Genomic DNA, 15,971 nt, shown 5'->3' with positions numbered 1-15,971 from the left:
ACAACCCACAATTCTTTGCTTCAGCGGAAATGTCTAAACAAAACAATACGCCAATTTGCCCGTAAATATGATGTTCAAACGCAAGGAATGTTAATTCCCAAGTTGAAACACCTCAGTAGATGGGTGCAGAGTATATAATATGTATAATTATTTTAATATATAATTAAAATAAAGTATTAGACAAAAAGTACAACTGTAAAATCTATTTTCTTTTCTATTTACATAATTATATAGCTCCTAAAATGTACCTCATGAATTCCCTTCCAGGGGGACTTTGTTCCCGTCTCACTCAAAGCGCTCGCGCATGTTAAAGAGTGGCGTGCTGTCATAGCAACCATGTTACGTTCCGTTTCCGTTTGTCCTACGAAGGCCGTCTCGTAGAAACGAGGCTTCTTTAAAGGAGGACACTCTGTATACTGCAGTCTTCGAAACGGGACACAGTGTGCGTACTCTGCGTACAGGCAGGGCGCCACTGCTTGTGGACACTGTAGTTGTTGCCAATACAACCATTCTGAGGTATTTCTTGGATAGTGATACGTTTTATGTGATCTTTTATTTTGAAATCTCTCACGCCGGTCCACCATTTTGCGTCTTGTTTGTTGACGCTGTCTTCACACTATGGAGTGGGAATAGCTGCAGACACACGGTAGGATTTGCAATGTTTATTTTCTTTTCATAGATATTCATTATGTTCGTAGTAATTCACATGTTGGTATTACTCAATAAAATTGATATGTCCTATACGGAATGAGGACACTGTTTACGGAGAGTTTTGTATTAGCTTTTGCTGTCGAGCAGGAGAAAATAACGCCTCTTTTTATCTGACAACCCGCTCTTTCGATCTAATAACATTTACTCTGTTGTCATGGTCCGTTGATTCTTCTCACAATAAGCTCACGTAAACCCACTCAAATGAACGTGGTCTGCTGTACTGATATAATGTTTCAAATGAAACGGTGTGGTAAACGGTTCGAGCAGACAACCTGAGAGATAATATGCGCTAATCTTTCTTCGTCTTAATGGTGTTCTTTAATATATATAAAAAATTAAGACACTGTGTTAATATTGCTTTGTTAAAACAGAGCTTATATAAATCTATCATAGTACTCTGTATCGATCGATGCTGTTCGATTTAGGTTTAATTGTTCACATGTTTTCGGAAATTATATCATACTTGTGTCATGCTAAATATGTTCACACACTGCTGACTCTCCCCCCTGTCTCCCCACTGATTATAGTCAGAATATGAGTTCTCAGCAATTTCCCAGGGCTGCTTTGCCTCCCTCTGGAGTTGGACAAAGTCAGACATCTGCTTGCAGCACTGGTATAGGAACACAATCAGGTAAGATTGTCATATCATTCAAGATCATTTAGTACATGCGTATGACCGTGATGGAGTAATGACTAAACGTGGTGAATTATGTGTTAGTAGGTGGTGAGGATAGCAGCCGTGACGTGAATCACTTTCAGGATCCTCCACCTGGCAGCACAGGTGGAGCTGCACAATTTTGTGATGACAAGCAGGAGACGGTGGTGGTCAGGCCCTACCCACAGGTCCAAGCCCATGGCCAGTCTCTAACTCTTCCCCAGCATGTGCCTATCCAGCTCAGCCCACCGGTTACTGTGGCTACCCCATCAGTTCACCTGCCACAGGGCCAGCAGACCAGCATTGGCGAGGGCTCGGTAAAGGTGATGCCATTTCATTATCTTCACTGCTGTGATTTTACTTGAATAGTGCTTTAATTGTTCTTTTATGACATTTTTGGAGTTTGACGGTAATGATCATGACAAACACGCAGTATCAGATTTTTATTGGGATTTCAGACCTATACCCTATCCAGTTAAAACATTTTAGTATCAGGATAGGTGCATCCCTGAACAAAAATGTCAGCCTTGATCTCTGGTCCTTTTGAAACAATTTATATAAAGAGTAAAGTACCTTGCTTATTGGCATAATAGTTCTAGAGCAGGATTGTGAGTTTCCAGTTCCAGGGTCTCCTTTGCCTTCATCAATGCTAATGCATTACTGACCTTTACATAGGCTACCAGCAACCACTAAATTAGTTTTTTTATTTGTTCTTCTTCCAGGCTGCCCTGAAGTCACAGATTCCTAGTCGTCTCATAGCTCCTGCTCCTGCAGTTAGCCAAGGGCATATTCCTGTTCCAGCCAAAGTGTCTGGACATATCACTGTTCCCCTTGATAGCAGCATTGCTCCAGCCCCAATACCAGTTGCGACCATCAGTGGCCAGCAGGTATAGGCACTTCTCCTTGACATATTTCTTAAGCTTACACTTAGTGCACTTGTCAATGCAGATGTTTTGAAATAAGTTTTGAACTATGTTACTCCAGGGACCGAGTAACTTGCATCATCTAATGGCGACTAACGTACAATTAATCAGGAGCAGTGCAGCTGCGCTACGTATCGGATCTCCTGCTCCTCCTCCTCATACTTTCACCTCCCACCTACCTAGAGGTCAGTGCATTTCATTTATTCAGGGCTTACATTATTGCCAAATGCTAATGTATAGAATATATTAAGATTAACCCTTGTGTTGTGTTCATTTGTGCTAAAACTATTCGTGTTCCTGGTCAAAAATGACTGGCCCACTGTTAGGAATATTTTGGATCTAGTCACGATCTCCAGTTCCCCGGTCCCGTCTGTCTATGTTCGTGCCCAGTGAGGTGCTGTCGTGAGTTGGTTGGTTGGTTCGGAGAGCACATATATTTGAAAATCTGTCTTTTTCACATTGACAGGTTTGGCCAAAGAGAAATGTTTTTTCCCCTTAGGCTGGTCATTTTCAGTCCTAAACATACTTGGGACACATTTTTGAGGAAAAGTTATTTCTCTTATATGTTTTAATGTGTCATTACCATCTTTTAAAATATTGCAATAATGCTAAATGTTTAAATGAAAATACATAAAATTACCTTTTTAATGCCTGCCTCACCCTATTTTCCGGTGCTGGCACAGACGGCAAAGGAGTAATGGCACTTGTCCCACTCATTCGCACATTTTCTCTTGTTGGTGTATTAACACTCCTTGATGTACCATTGCTACTAGCTGAAGATGGAGCCAGGCCCCTGGCTAACACATCAATAAGAGCCCTTGCAGCTGATTCCACTTCTGATGATAATGCCTGTCAAACAAAAAATTTAATTCAAGAACCTTACATGAGTTAATGTTAAATCAACAATTCTATATGTTATACCATTTTGTTATTGGCTATAGTTACTTAAGAGACATACGTTATGCTTGGTTTACTTCAAAATGTTTTGGCAAAGAAAGCTTCTGCCATTATTGTGACTTCATCTGAACATCTGCAAAACAACTTTAGCAGAATGCACAAATACAGAATCGAAAAGCATCCCTGGACCAGACAACCATAATGACAGGAATACAGTATAATGCTGTACTCTGACAAGTTTTCGAAATGCTTGTGTAATTTTATTTGATCACTGGTGAAACCGTTACAATATCTAATCATTGATAATTCACTCTATGATTTCTGAATGTTGAATAATATATTCCCCTAATTAGGCTAAACAATGTGCTTAGTTAAACTAGGGAAATTGCATGCTTCATTATCAATACTGTCCTCATTATGTTTTCAGTCACAATACATTATTGTCCAAAAACATTTTACTTCACTTACCCGTGCTTCCCGTTCTTCGTTCGCCATGCTGGATTACTGATGTAAAGGCTTCCAATTAATCCATATTGCGCAGAATTGTGCTCCTTGAATGCACTCTTAGTGGCTTATGATATGATTGGTTAAGCTCGCATTTGATTGGCTAAAGAGTACGACAGACCCACGTGGGAAGAGAGCTCTGCCAGGAAAGTCTCAAAAACACACACACACACAAATCCGAGGGGATTCACACGTGAATGACGATTTGCACATTCAGATTCATGGATACACTCGTACATTTTAAACATTCGAAACTTTTTGCGACTAGTTGTATATCTATGAAGTATGTTTTGCGTTTGTAAAATGTATTTTACGTATGCATACTTTTATTTTGCGCATGTGAATAGCTTTTTGTGAATATATATTTTTTTTCACGCACGTCATTTTTTTTTTTTGTGTGCGTGAATTAGGTTTCATTCATGTGAAATTGTCTACGCATGTGTGAATAATTTTTTGCGTGTGAATTATTAATGAGATTGATTTGGCTCCATACAGAGATGGCCAAAGCAGTGTGGTCTGTGGGATCTTTTACCAATTTTACCGTCTTTTACCGTTTACCAATTGAAAATGAATGTTAAAAGATCATCTGTTTGTTCTGAAGCATAGTGACAGCAGTCCAGTATTTGTTGGAATAGTTTTACATTAAAATTAAATATTTTTTATATTTCTTTAGATTCAGATACCCAAGTATGGGACATAGAAGCCCTTGTGACTGTGGAATGATGCTGAATGTGGGTTCAGGGGTGTCCTGAGAGAAAATGTAGAAAAAGTTTTTAAAAAAAAAAGTAAAAAACATTTGTATATTTTCATTAAAGTGAGAGACTAGTCTACCAACTAGTAATTTTAGTCTTTCCTTATCCATTCCAGACATCTAATTAATTTTCACAAAATGAGAAAATCAGAAATCGATTTGTTTATTATTGAAGGCTTGTAACACGCTGATTAATAAAGATACATTTAGAAGGGAAAAACGTTATGGTCTAAAAGGTGCTTTGAAACCACGTTAACTCATGCGGTGCTTCATGTCTACACAAATGCAGGGAAAAGAGGCAACGTGTGCGGAGCGGGACAGGGCAGATATGATGCATGTTTGGTGCCAGAGAACAATATTCAAGATTACAGTGCAGAAAGATCAGAGCTGTTGTCCACATCACTGTTGTTCTGTCGTGCTCTTCACTAGAGACGATGAGAGGGTGCAACCGTTGTCATGAAGTCTTGCGACATAACCTAATGTCCGACGTAACCAGTGTCTGATGAAACCTAATTGTTAGCAAGGCAGCTATCATTAGCAAGTTCATCCAGTCTGACCCTACGTTACCACTGGCGCATTGTGCGCGAAGCTGACAGCGTTTTCAATTAATTCCTATATCGAGCGTCATGCTCGCAAGGTGGATCATAGGATTGGCAGCGGTGCGGAGAAAGCTCTCTCCTAGCGCTTTTGAGCGGATTTAGTCCACCCCTGTGGATACGCAGCCTGAGAAACCCGAACTGCTTGTGTTTTAGCGACACGCAGTAAATATAGCAAATTCCTCAAAAGCTTATCGTGGATTTTCTTTATCGCGATATATATCAATATCATTTTATCGCCCAGCCCTACATACACTTAGGTTCAAGTAATTAAATTTTTATTTTTTTTTTACCACACATGTAATTTTTCCAACCATTGTTTACAGACAGATTGTTTCACTTTTAATTGACTATATCACAATTCCAGAAGTTTACATACACTAAGTTATCTGTGCCTTTAAGCAGCTTGGAAAATTCCAGAAAATGATGTCAAAACTTTAGACAATTAGCCAATTATCTTCTCTTAGGAGGTGTACTGAATTGGAGGTGTACCTGTGGATGTATTTTAAGGCCTACCTTCAAACTCCGTGCCTCTTTGCTTGACATCATAGGAAAATAAAAAGAAATCAGCCAAGATTCAGTAAATAAGCCATCATCCCGCTCCGGAAAGAGATGCGTCTCCTAAAAATGGACGTAGTTCAGGCGAACTGAATCACGTAGCCGAGTTGGACTGTCCTGATCAGCCACCTTGACGGGTTAGGGAGCTTGAGCCATGCCCCCAAGCTCCGGGGCGAGGGGGACCAAGGGGACGATCACGTCGGATGTACCGGCGGGTGGGGCCTCCTGGCAGGGTGGAGCCTGAGGCGCCACTCGTGGCCGTGCTGAGTCCGGGGACATCGAAGCACTTCCCTGGCTCTGTATACCCACCGTAGGAGCGGTCTGGGACGGGAGAGGAGGGAAATCTTCCTCATGGCCTGTCACAGCCGTCCTGTCGTGGGTGTTATTGTGCCACAGCTGGGAACCCCCTGCGGTTGTGACGACAACAGCTGTGGACGGCAAACGTGTGACCAAGGAAGTGAGGAAACCGCTCTTCTTGAGAATGTAGGTACCGCAGCCCCTTGGTTGTGCTGCTAAATTAAAAGAAAAGGTAAACAAGGCTTTTCCACCCAGCCTTGCACCGGGGTATGGAGTGATCGTCTTACCAGCTCCTGTGTAGTGGGTATCTGACTCCCTGGGTCGCCCACTTCAGGGGCGCTTTGAAGCCTTCCGGTGCTTCTTAGTCGGTTGTGAGACTGGTGATGTCAGCTTCCTGCGGGAGACGTTGTTGCTGACGCTGGGGAACGCCCTTGGCGACGAGCAGATGGGGTGCAGGATCTTGAGCCATGCCGGGGCAGGATGTGTTGGACGGCCTCTGTCTGCTTCTTAACCGTCAAGAACTGCTGGGCAATTTCCTTGACTGTGTCGCCGAATAGGCCAACGTGGGAGATGGGGCCCATCAAGGAATCGTACCTTGTCAGCCTCCTTCGTCTTGACCAGGTTGAGCCAATGGTGGCGCTCCTGGACCACCAGGGTTGACATCACCTGCCTGAGAGCTGCCAGGGGGTACTCGGCGATTCCCCAGGTGGTTCTATTATCCGAAATATCTTTTTAATAATTAAATATATTTCACCCTAAACAGCCTCACATAGCTGTATTGGAAAACACCACGTTGACCCCTGTTTCTCTTCTGTATACACATACACACAGAAAAAGAGAGGGAGAGAGAGAAAAGCAGGTTCTAACATTATGTTTTTGAATTGGCAACGAAGACTTGAGCTGTATTAAAGATAGATACACTTGGTCAATGCAACAGTTTCTATATTATCTGAGATATCCGTGGGAAAAACCCTCGAGGACACACATTATACACGTAACGCACACACTTAAGGCCCAAACATACTCGTTAGAGAAAAACTGAGTCGTCATGTCGCAGTCCTGCATCTCAGTGGGAATGAAAAAAGTTGTTAAGGTTTATAACGGGAATGTGCTGATTTTTAAGCGATGCTAATTCTGATGAGAGCTGCAACAAAAAAAGTAATCCCAGAAGCGATCTCTCTCATTTTCTGAGTTTCTCTCTTTCGATCCCTCAAATGCAAACTCTCACACACATGCACAAATGTAAGGTAGTGGTAGTGACCTTATTACTAAAGGAAGTCCTCAAGTAAAGCAACGCAATTCTCCGTTGCTAGTTCTAACGGGACGTTTACGAGTTTGCAAAAAAAAGGCTTGGACTGTATTAAAACAGGACGCTGAATCTGTAGCGAAAGAAGGTAGTTCCACTCACGAGCGTTTTAGGGATGAAAACCAGAAAATGTCTTGAGATTAAACCCTGAACAATGTCTTAAGGTGTGATAACCATGCTATAAACGGAATATTTGACTCCGGCCCATTGAATTGTTTAAAAATAATGCAGGGTGTGCATTATTTTTAAACAATTCAGCTGTCCATCATCAATTATTCCTTACATGTAAGTCGCTTTGGATAAAAGCATCTGCCAAGTAAATACATTTAAATTTGTTATCACAGCAATTATATTCAGAGTTGGTAAAAGCACAAAAAAAGATGAGAAAGCCATGTGTTATCTTTGGAAAGGTCTAAATTTGTTTTAACTCCGCACCCAATCTGAATCGATTATTAGTGTATGAAATTCCCATTGACATATAATAAACAGAAGTATCTTTTTTGTCATGTTTTTCCATATTGCCTCCTTAAAAACACATAACACAGACAGTGACATAACTTACAGCAGAAATATCCCAATTCAAAAGAGCCCAAACACACCGTAATATGATAAGTAGATCTTGAAATATTCCTCAAAGAGTGTATGTACATTTGAAGGACGATACACAAAAGGGTGCTCCACATTAATGTATGTGCTCTTTTTTTTTTTTTTTTTTTTTTTTACAGGACTGGGGTGCTCTTGCACACCTAATATTTCTGTATTTTGTAGTCTGATCAATTTATTTCCAATGACCAGTCACTTTAGACCGGGAAAACAGGAGTAGCAGAGTGAAATAAAATGTATGAAAATGATCTAAACGCATGTTGTGTGTTCAGATGTCCTGCGTGAACAAAGTCATGGAATTTTATTCCAACTGGATTAAATAAAATACAGTTATACAGTTGTAAGAAAAAAAAAAAAGTTAATTGGTCAATTATGACCAGAAAACAATATAAGGTAAAGTGCATAATGTATGCTCTCCTAGCTGCACAAAGCGAAGACCATGCATTTTCATTATTGTTATGTTTCTTTCTTGTTGTCTCTAGATTACAGTTAATTTTATTGCCTCTGTGGGCTTCCTTGTATTTGGGCATGTAGTTATGCACATTTAAATGGAACTGTAGTCTACTGTAATATTGTAATAAATGTGTATTTGTTTTAGGTGCAGCCGCTGCAGCTGTCATGTCCAGCACTAAAGGCCCTACTGTTCTCAGACCAGCTGGAGGAGGAAACACAGGCCCTTGCCAACCTGCAGCTGTGCAGCACATCATACACCAGCCTATTCAGGTGCAGAAACTTCACACTATACTGATCACACACAGTTACACACATCAGCCTTAAGGTGCGTACACACTGCCAGCGACATCGCGCGCGACCGCGACTCAATACCATTAATTTTCAATGCGAGCACAGCGACTTCCGGCGACACGAGCTGTCGCGACCGTTGGCGCTAGATGTTGGCGTGTCCAGCGACGTGACAAAGTTGACAAAAGTTCAACTTTGGAGCGACTAACGGAAGCAATAGCCAATAGGAGAGATGACGGGAGAGCTCATGTGTGATCCTTCTCTCTCTCTCTCTCAGCTCCTGCAGTAACGGAAAGATGGATGAAAGGCTAATTCTTGCTGTTAGAAATTTTCCAGTGCTCTATGATATGTCTCTTCCCACGTACAAGGACATTTTTAAGAAAAATACTGCGTGGAAAGGTGTATCTGAGATCGCTGGGATTTTATGGACCAAGACAGACCGGCATTTGCATTTTATCCGCAGATAAACAGCCGCTCTGGCAAACCGCATGCCTGGTTTCTCATTCATCTTTGATATAAAGCATTTTATGTACTGATTCCATTTATATTTAGTCTTTTCCCTCCAAAATGTTTGTTTTTAGTGGCAAGAAAAGAGATTCGCTGTCAAGACAGCAATGGAATGACATCCGTGAATGTCATTTATAAACGTTACTAGGCAACCAGTAGTGGGAACACCCACTAGCGACTTCACCGCCAGCCACTGGCGACCTGCAGCAAAAAAGTCGCTGGCAGTGTGTACGCACCTTTATCGGGTTTTCTGTAAAGCATAGTCATTTTATTAAAGGTGTACTCAGGCATTAAGTTTCTCGATGGCTTACACGGACACCTAGTGGCCTGAATGCTGCATCATTCAAACACAGTAGTTTTCAGTTATTAGTGCCATTGTAGAAATTCACTGTGCACAATAAGCAAGGATTCATTTAACCCATGAATAAAAGTGTCCAATAACAATCCAGTTACTGAGATATAGCGAGTATTATTCAGATGGACATGTGATGCTAACATGGCTGCCCCATTACATTTACATTTACATTTATGCATTTGGCAGACGCTTTTATCCAAAGCGACTTACAGTGCACTTATTACAGGGACAATCCCCCCGGAGCAACCTGGAGTTAAGTGCCTTGCTCAAGGACACAATGGTGGTGGCCGTGGGGTTAGAACCTGTGACCTTCTGATTAACAGCCCTGTGCTTTAGCCACTACACCACCACTCCAGGGGGATTAGCCCCCTTCTCAAGTAGAATATAAGGATACTGATATGGCTGAACTCTTCATCTCACATGAGTGCTCATGATTTTTTACATTTGTTTCAAAATATAAAAATAACTATTCATTTATTTAGAAGTAAAACTTTTTAAATGAGGAAAAAAAATTACTAAGTTAACTTTTAAAGTCGTTAGATGGGCAGTAGTCATTTATGTCCTTTACAGTGTAAATTCTTACAGTAGATCCCTCTATTGCACTGTGTCTATGTATAATAGTTTTATGAATATACCTTTGTTGCTGGTAGGGCTGCAACTAACGATTATTTTGATAATCAATTAATCGAATGGACTATTCACCGATTATTTCAAATATTAATCATTAGCTCTTAACTGATTATTCAGCTTGTGTCCCAACTTAAAAGGTTGTTGTAAACGTGCTTACTAACAATAAAGAGGACAAAATCATCTTTTAAAATACCTCTTAAAGACATTCATTGAATTAATGGGAAAAACATATTTTTATTACATTTAATTCAGTAAAGATATTAATTGCAAATAATCCTTTTGTTATAATTTTTTTTTTCTCTTGCTTTCCATTTAAAATGGTCTAATAAGCAAAATACATTTACTTGAGAAGCAAAAATATAAGATTATTTAGACTTGCTTTAAGAGAATGTTTCATTTGTGTATAGTTTCACTTGGTTATACGTCTGCGAGTGCAGATAAAATATACTTATATTCAAGGTCTATTCTCTAAAAGCAAGTGTAAATATCTTGTATGCTGCTTCTCAGGTGAACGCATCTTTTTTTAACCTGTTGATATGCAATTCCCCCGCACACGGTGGTGACGTCACTCTGCGAACATGTAATATATAATTTACCATCTATAAATGTAATGTTAACAAATTATACATCTTTTCAAAAGGTCTAAGGGTTCAACATTGATATCCGATCTCTTTTTCACATTAGCAATGCTCCAGAATCAGCAATTTAGTTATTTGTGCCAGGAGTACAAATGAAAACATGCAATTTCAAAACGGGACTTCATACGTTTGTTATGAAAACGTGATCGCCAGACGAATCCAGTTCGCCACGCTTGGGTCAATTGTCTATGACAAGGGTTCATTGAAAAACATCCAGTAGCACTTTTTGTCCATAAAAGTGATAAATCTAAGAAATATTGATATATTCTCCATTGTTTACATGAGATCTCGCCTGAAAGAATTACCATTCGTCATCGTCTTCAACAAATTATGCAATCTGAGCAGCATTCATGTCGTAAAACTGTATATTATATTATATACATATATAATCTCCAAAGTCTATTTTTTAAAATGCGGTGTATTGTTATTAGGGCTGCACCTAACAATTATTTTTGTACTGATTAGTCTAATGCTAATTGTTTCGATTAGTTGATTAATCTAACGACTAATTTGCAAATTTTTCTAACTTTTTTTTTTGATTATTATTTCTTGATTTAATATAACAATTAATTAACCCAAAATAAATATAAAAAACTTGTCATTAATATTTCAATATTTTAATAAATTATCTTCTCTTAAACATGTAAAAATGTACAAGATTAAAAATGTACAAGAAAAAAGTGTGCACTGCAAGGCATTATTCTGCAACAAAAATAGCCCTGTCTTAACTCTAATCTCCATTTTACAGTCCAACATTAATTTATTTTGGCGAGATTTTATGTTGGACTGCTAAACTCGAGGTTGCACAGTGTTTTGATATTCCTCCTGAAAGTGACTTGTAGATGTAGATTACTTTAATTTTATTTTGGAGAACTTGTTCAATTTGAGTAAAAGGAAAGTGCAATCTACATTTAGCAATCCAACAACAAAATAAATTAAAATTTAAAATTCAAGTCACTTTTAGGAGGAATATCAAAACATTGTGCAACCTCGGGTTTAGCAGTCCAACATAAAATAATTAAACAGTAAAATTAGTGCACTTTGAGTAACACCAATGTTTTTCTTAACAGGAATAACTAAAACTTGTGCATTCTTTATCAACTCTCAGTAATACACAGTCAATTTACCACATACACATAATCTCTCTCCCCCTCCTTCTTTCCCTCCTTTCCCTCCACATTCCACATCTCCTCCTCTCTCCCTCCCCCATATCTTTCAGTAACATTAGTGGAATTCGAGCAACAGTTAACTTTTTCTAACAGGAATAACTAAAACTATTGCAATCTGCATTAAATCTCAGTAGGGCAAGGAATATAATTTAAACGACTTACAGTCTGTAACAGTCACACAGTTTACGCCATACATGGCAAACCTCTACGATCATGTTAGAGAAAGAATCGGCATTGGCTAGTAAATTTTAGTTTTGAAGCATAATGTAACAAAAAAATATATTAAGCAAACTGAGAGATGGGTCCTCTTCATATATATTCACACAATATAGTATATTGTAATTTCTTTTTTTTTTTTTTGCTTTATGATTTTAATCTCATTTTAGCTTTTTAAAAGTTTACAAATTTCAATTTATATGATGTCATGAAATTGCATTTTTAATAATGATACAAGCTGTTGTCACTGTTTGAAGTTTCGTACACATTTTTAACAAAATTCACAAGGTAGGAACCTAAAAATGAAAATTAGGGGTCACGATTGTGAAATTTGGCTGACAAATAATTGCGATTATGATTACTGTTTTAGGAATATGATGATTAATTACTATACAAACTCACTATGTGTGCTTCATGCACACAACAAAGTCATTTATACAAATTTAGCTTGGGTCATATAATAAAATAAGTGTATTTGATTTCCTTTTCTGGCTTCAAAAACATATGAATGACAGTCAAATATACAAATATAAAATTGAAAATAATAAAAATAATATTTTAATTCTCAAAATATGTCTAAATAACTCAAATATATCTCTTATTTGTCCGATTTACTTTTGATCCATTGGACTTTCAATGTTTTGTTTTCTTTTGTAACCCAGCCGACCTGTATAGCTATTATATTATATTATATTATATTATGTAATAAATAAAATATTTCTGCCTTAAATTCTTCACTTTCATACATTATTTTAAGGCTCTCTGATTAACTCGCAAGCCCTTATTTCTAATGAAGGTATTTGAGGTTCTGTTTCATGCATTTTATCATCTCCACAGAAATGGAGCAGGGCATCTCCTCTGTCTCACTGCATGTTATAACACTGCGTGAATAAACCCACAATGACCACAGATATTTGAAATTACATGGACGTTAAGTGAAACTGGAGCACTTTGCGTTCACAAAATGAATACTTTTATACCTTGTTTATATTTTCGCGGAAGTTTGGCCCAAGTCTCTGTAGACGGAATGCTCATCAGAGCGCTTGAGAAGTGGTTCATCTTCACACAATCTCAAGAGAGCTGCTCTTGTGACGTCCGTGGTGTGGTTCTCTGAGATGCTTTGAGTTCAACTGAATGAGACGCAAGTGTTTTTTCCTGCACGAGCATTCATAATAGCTAAGCAGTGCAGTCAGATTTTGTGTCGTATTGAAAGGCGGAGCCTTAATTTTACTCTGTACACCTGCAGCGATTTTACAGAGAAAAAAAGCTTGCAGGAACAATTTTTTGTTAATCATCTTCAAATTTGAAACACAACTTCTTTAGACTTGTGGCTTTGAGAACATTGTATTTCTGGATTATCATGGCACTTTTATTATCATTTCTTTAGATTATATATATATTTTTAAATAATGCACAAAATATTTCCATTACTATAAACTTCAGCTTCTCTAACTTTAAAAGATAACAACATATATGAATTCTGATAAAATAAAGCCCAAAGTGTCTTCTTTTAAATGATTCTTCAACTGTGTCCATACTCCAAAGGGTTCCGTAAATACAACCATTTAAGTTCAGGTATGTCATTTTCAGGGTTTGTGCTCAAAAGGGGGGTGCGTATCAACAGGTTAAAGGTTTTTTAGATATTCTAAAATGTTTGCATTTTTTAATATTATATCCAACATTCTCAGAAACAATTTTGTCTTCTGCACTATAGCTGGTAAAGAAAATGTATGTTGTATTAAAGGAGTTTTAGATATTTATTTTGGAAAACAAGCCAAAACAAAATCAAATCAAAAATGTATTTTGTTGCAGTGTATAATGGGGTGAAGACTGCCCTCTCTCACCTTTCTGTTCACTTCAATCCATCTTTAACTCACAAAAAAAAAACTCTCTTATTAATAAAGCCAATTATCTTCACGATAAGCAATGCACAGTGACATATATTATGATTCACAGAGTGTGCATCAGCCGGGTGCAATTTGAATCTCTCCCCCTTTGATCGGGACATTTGCGCAACTCATAGAAGAGGCGCTGACCGCACAGAAAACTACCCGTTTTGGAATTTGTAGTTAATTACATGATCTGCTTCTGTATTATTTGAACTTTTAATAAAGCCATTCCGCATTCAATATAATTTTTTTATTTTTTTTTGTATAATACCCTCATAATTGGCGATCTTAACCTGAAGCTGTTTGGAAAGTTTAGAGTGCATCTGGACTGTGAGCTGTGTAATTCATCCTCTCCTCAGTCAGGCGAGAACAGCAGTGCTGCTCTCATGCGCCATCATTACAGTTTAATGTGATCCCATGTCAAATGACCATTCGACAACAAAAAAGTTGTCGACCATTTTTTATTGTCGACGTAGTCGATAATGTCGTTTCAGCCCTAGTTGCTGGTTTGCACCAAATATGGCAATGGTTCTCAATCTGTAGCCCACATTGTTATAGTTCTTTGTTTTTCAAAATTACAACTTATGTTGTGGCCTCTGTGTGTATTTGTTTTTTAATGTTTTGAAACAATTATTATTTTTTCAACTCTGTTTGGTGTTGCTAGTGGCATAGAAACACATCAACTATAAGGCCCTGATATACTTTCAGAGAAGTTGGTCTTCATTATTTGTTCAGGGTCAAAAAGAAGTTCGAAACAGCAGAGCAATGTTATACTATTTACAAAATATTCAGACACTGGCCACACCACTGTGGGAGGCGTTGAGAAGTTCATTTATATATGAGGACGCTCAAGACTACAAGTAAAACCTTAACTAATGTGATTAGGGATTCACCAAAATGAAATTGTTTGGCCGAAACCGAAAATTCTGGAGACACCAGGCCAAAAAACGAAAATTCTTTCTATATAGTGTAGATATCTATTATATTTTTATTAGACTTTGGATTAATTTGTCTGTCCATCCATCCGTCTATCTATCTGTTGTATGTGTTTCTAGTAATACTGTTGAAGTCAGAAGTTTACATACACCTTATACATTTAAACTCAGTTTTTCACAATTCCTGACATTTAATCGTAGAAAACATTCCCTGTCATCACATTCCCAGTGCGTCAGAAGTTTACATACAATTTGTGAGTATCTGGTAGCATTGCCTTTTAACTTGGTAACTTGGGTGGCATTCCACAAGCATAAGTTGCTGGAATTTTGTCCCATTCCTGCAGACAAAACTGGTGTAACTGAGTCAGGTTTTTAGGCCTCATTGCTCACATATGCTTTTGCAGTTCTGTCCACAAATTTTCTGTCAGATTGAGGTCAGGGCTTTGTGATGGCCACTCCAATACCTTGACTTTGTTGTCCTTAAACCATTTTGCCACAACTTTGGAAGTATGCTTGGTGTTATTGTCCATTTGGAAGACCCATTTGCGACCAAGCTTTAACTTCATGGCTGATGTCTTGAGATGTTGCTTCAATTTATCAAGATAATTTTCCTTCCTCATGATGCCATCTATTTTGTGACGTGCACTAGTCCCTCCTGTGGCAAAGCACCCCCACAACATGATGCTGACAACCCCCATGGTTGGAATGGTGTTCTTCGCCTTGCAAGCCTCACCTTTTTTCCTCGAAACATAGTGATTTTCATTATGGCCAAACGGTTAAATTTTAGTTTAATCAGACCAGATGACATTTCTCTAAAAAGTAAGATCTTTGTTCCCATGTGCACTTGGAAACTGGAGCAGTGGCGTCTTTCTTGCAGAGCAGTCTTTTAGGTTATGTCAAAAGGACTCGTTTTACTGTGGATATAGATACTTGTCTACCTGTTTCCTTCAGCATCTTCACAAGGTCCTTTGCTGTTGTTCAGGGATTGATTTGCACATTTCGCGCCAAACTACGTTCATCTCTAGGAGACAGAATGTGTCTCCTTCCTGAGCGGTATGATGGCTGCATGTTCCCATGGTGTTTATACTTA

General features: G+C 38.5%; 1 protein-coding gene across 2 annotated transcripts in view; it reads left to right on the top strand.

The window, feature by feature from the left end:
• The first annotated feature begins 413 nt into the window (after positions 1–413).
• LOC127646495 (histone deacetylase complex subunit SAP130-like) overlaps positions 414–15,971 on the top strand; it is a 30,530-nt gene continuing 14,972 nt past the window's right edge. Inside the window, exons 1-6 of one of the 2 annotated variants that reach the window (XM_052130200.1) lie at positions 414–646; positions 1,239–1,342; positions 1,433–1,689; positions 2,089–2,253; positions 2,351–2,474; positions 8,400–8,524. In XM_052130200.1, the coding sequence (XP_051986160.1) occupies positions 1,246–1,342; positions 1,433–1,689; positions 2,089–2,253; positions 2,351–2,474; positions 8,400–8,524 (768 nt within the window). In that variant the 5' untranslated portion in view covers positions 414–646; positions 1,239–1,245. Of the gene's footprint in view, positions 647–1,238; positions 1,343–1,429; positions 1,690–2,088; positions 2,254–2,350; positions 2,475–8,399; positions 8,525–15,971 lie in introns of both variants that reach the window. The other variant, XM_052130199.1, reaches the window with a different exon arrangement.

This window comes from Xyrauchen texanus, chromosome 7, assembly GCF_025860055.1.
Source record: "Xyrauchen texanus isolate HMW12.3.18 chromosome 7, RBS_HiC_50CHRs, whole genome shotgun sequence".
Lineage (NCBI taxonomy): Eukaryota > Metazoa > Chordata > Actinopteri > Cypriniformes > Catostomidae > Xyrauchen > Xyrauchen texanus.
The sequence above is the reverse complement of the archived record's forward strand: the minus strand, read 5'-3'. Positions and strand labels throughout refer to the sequence as shown.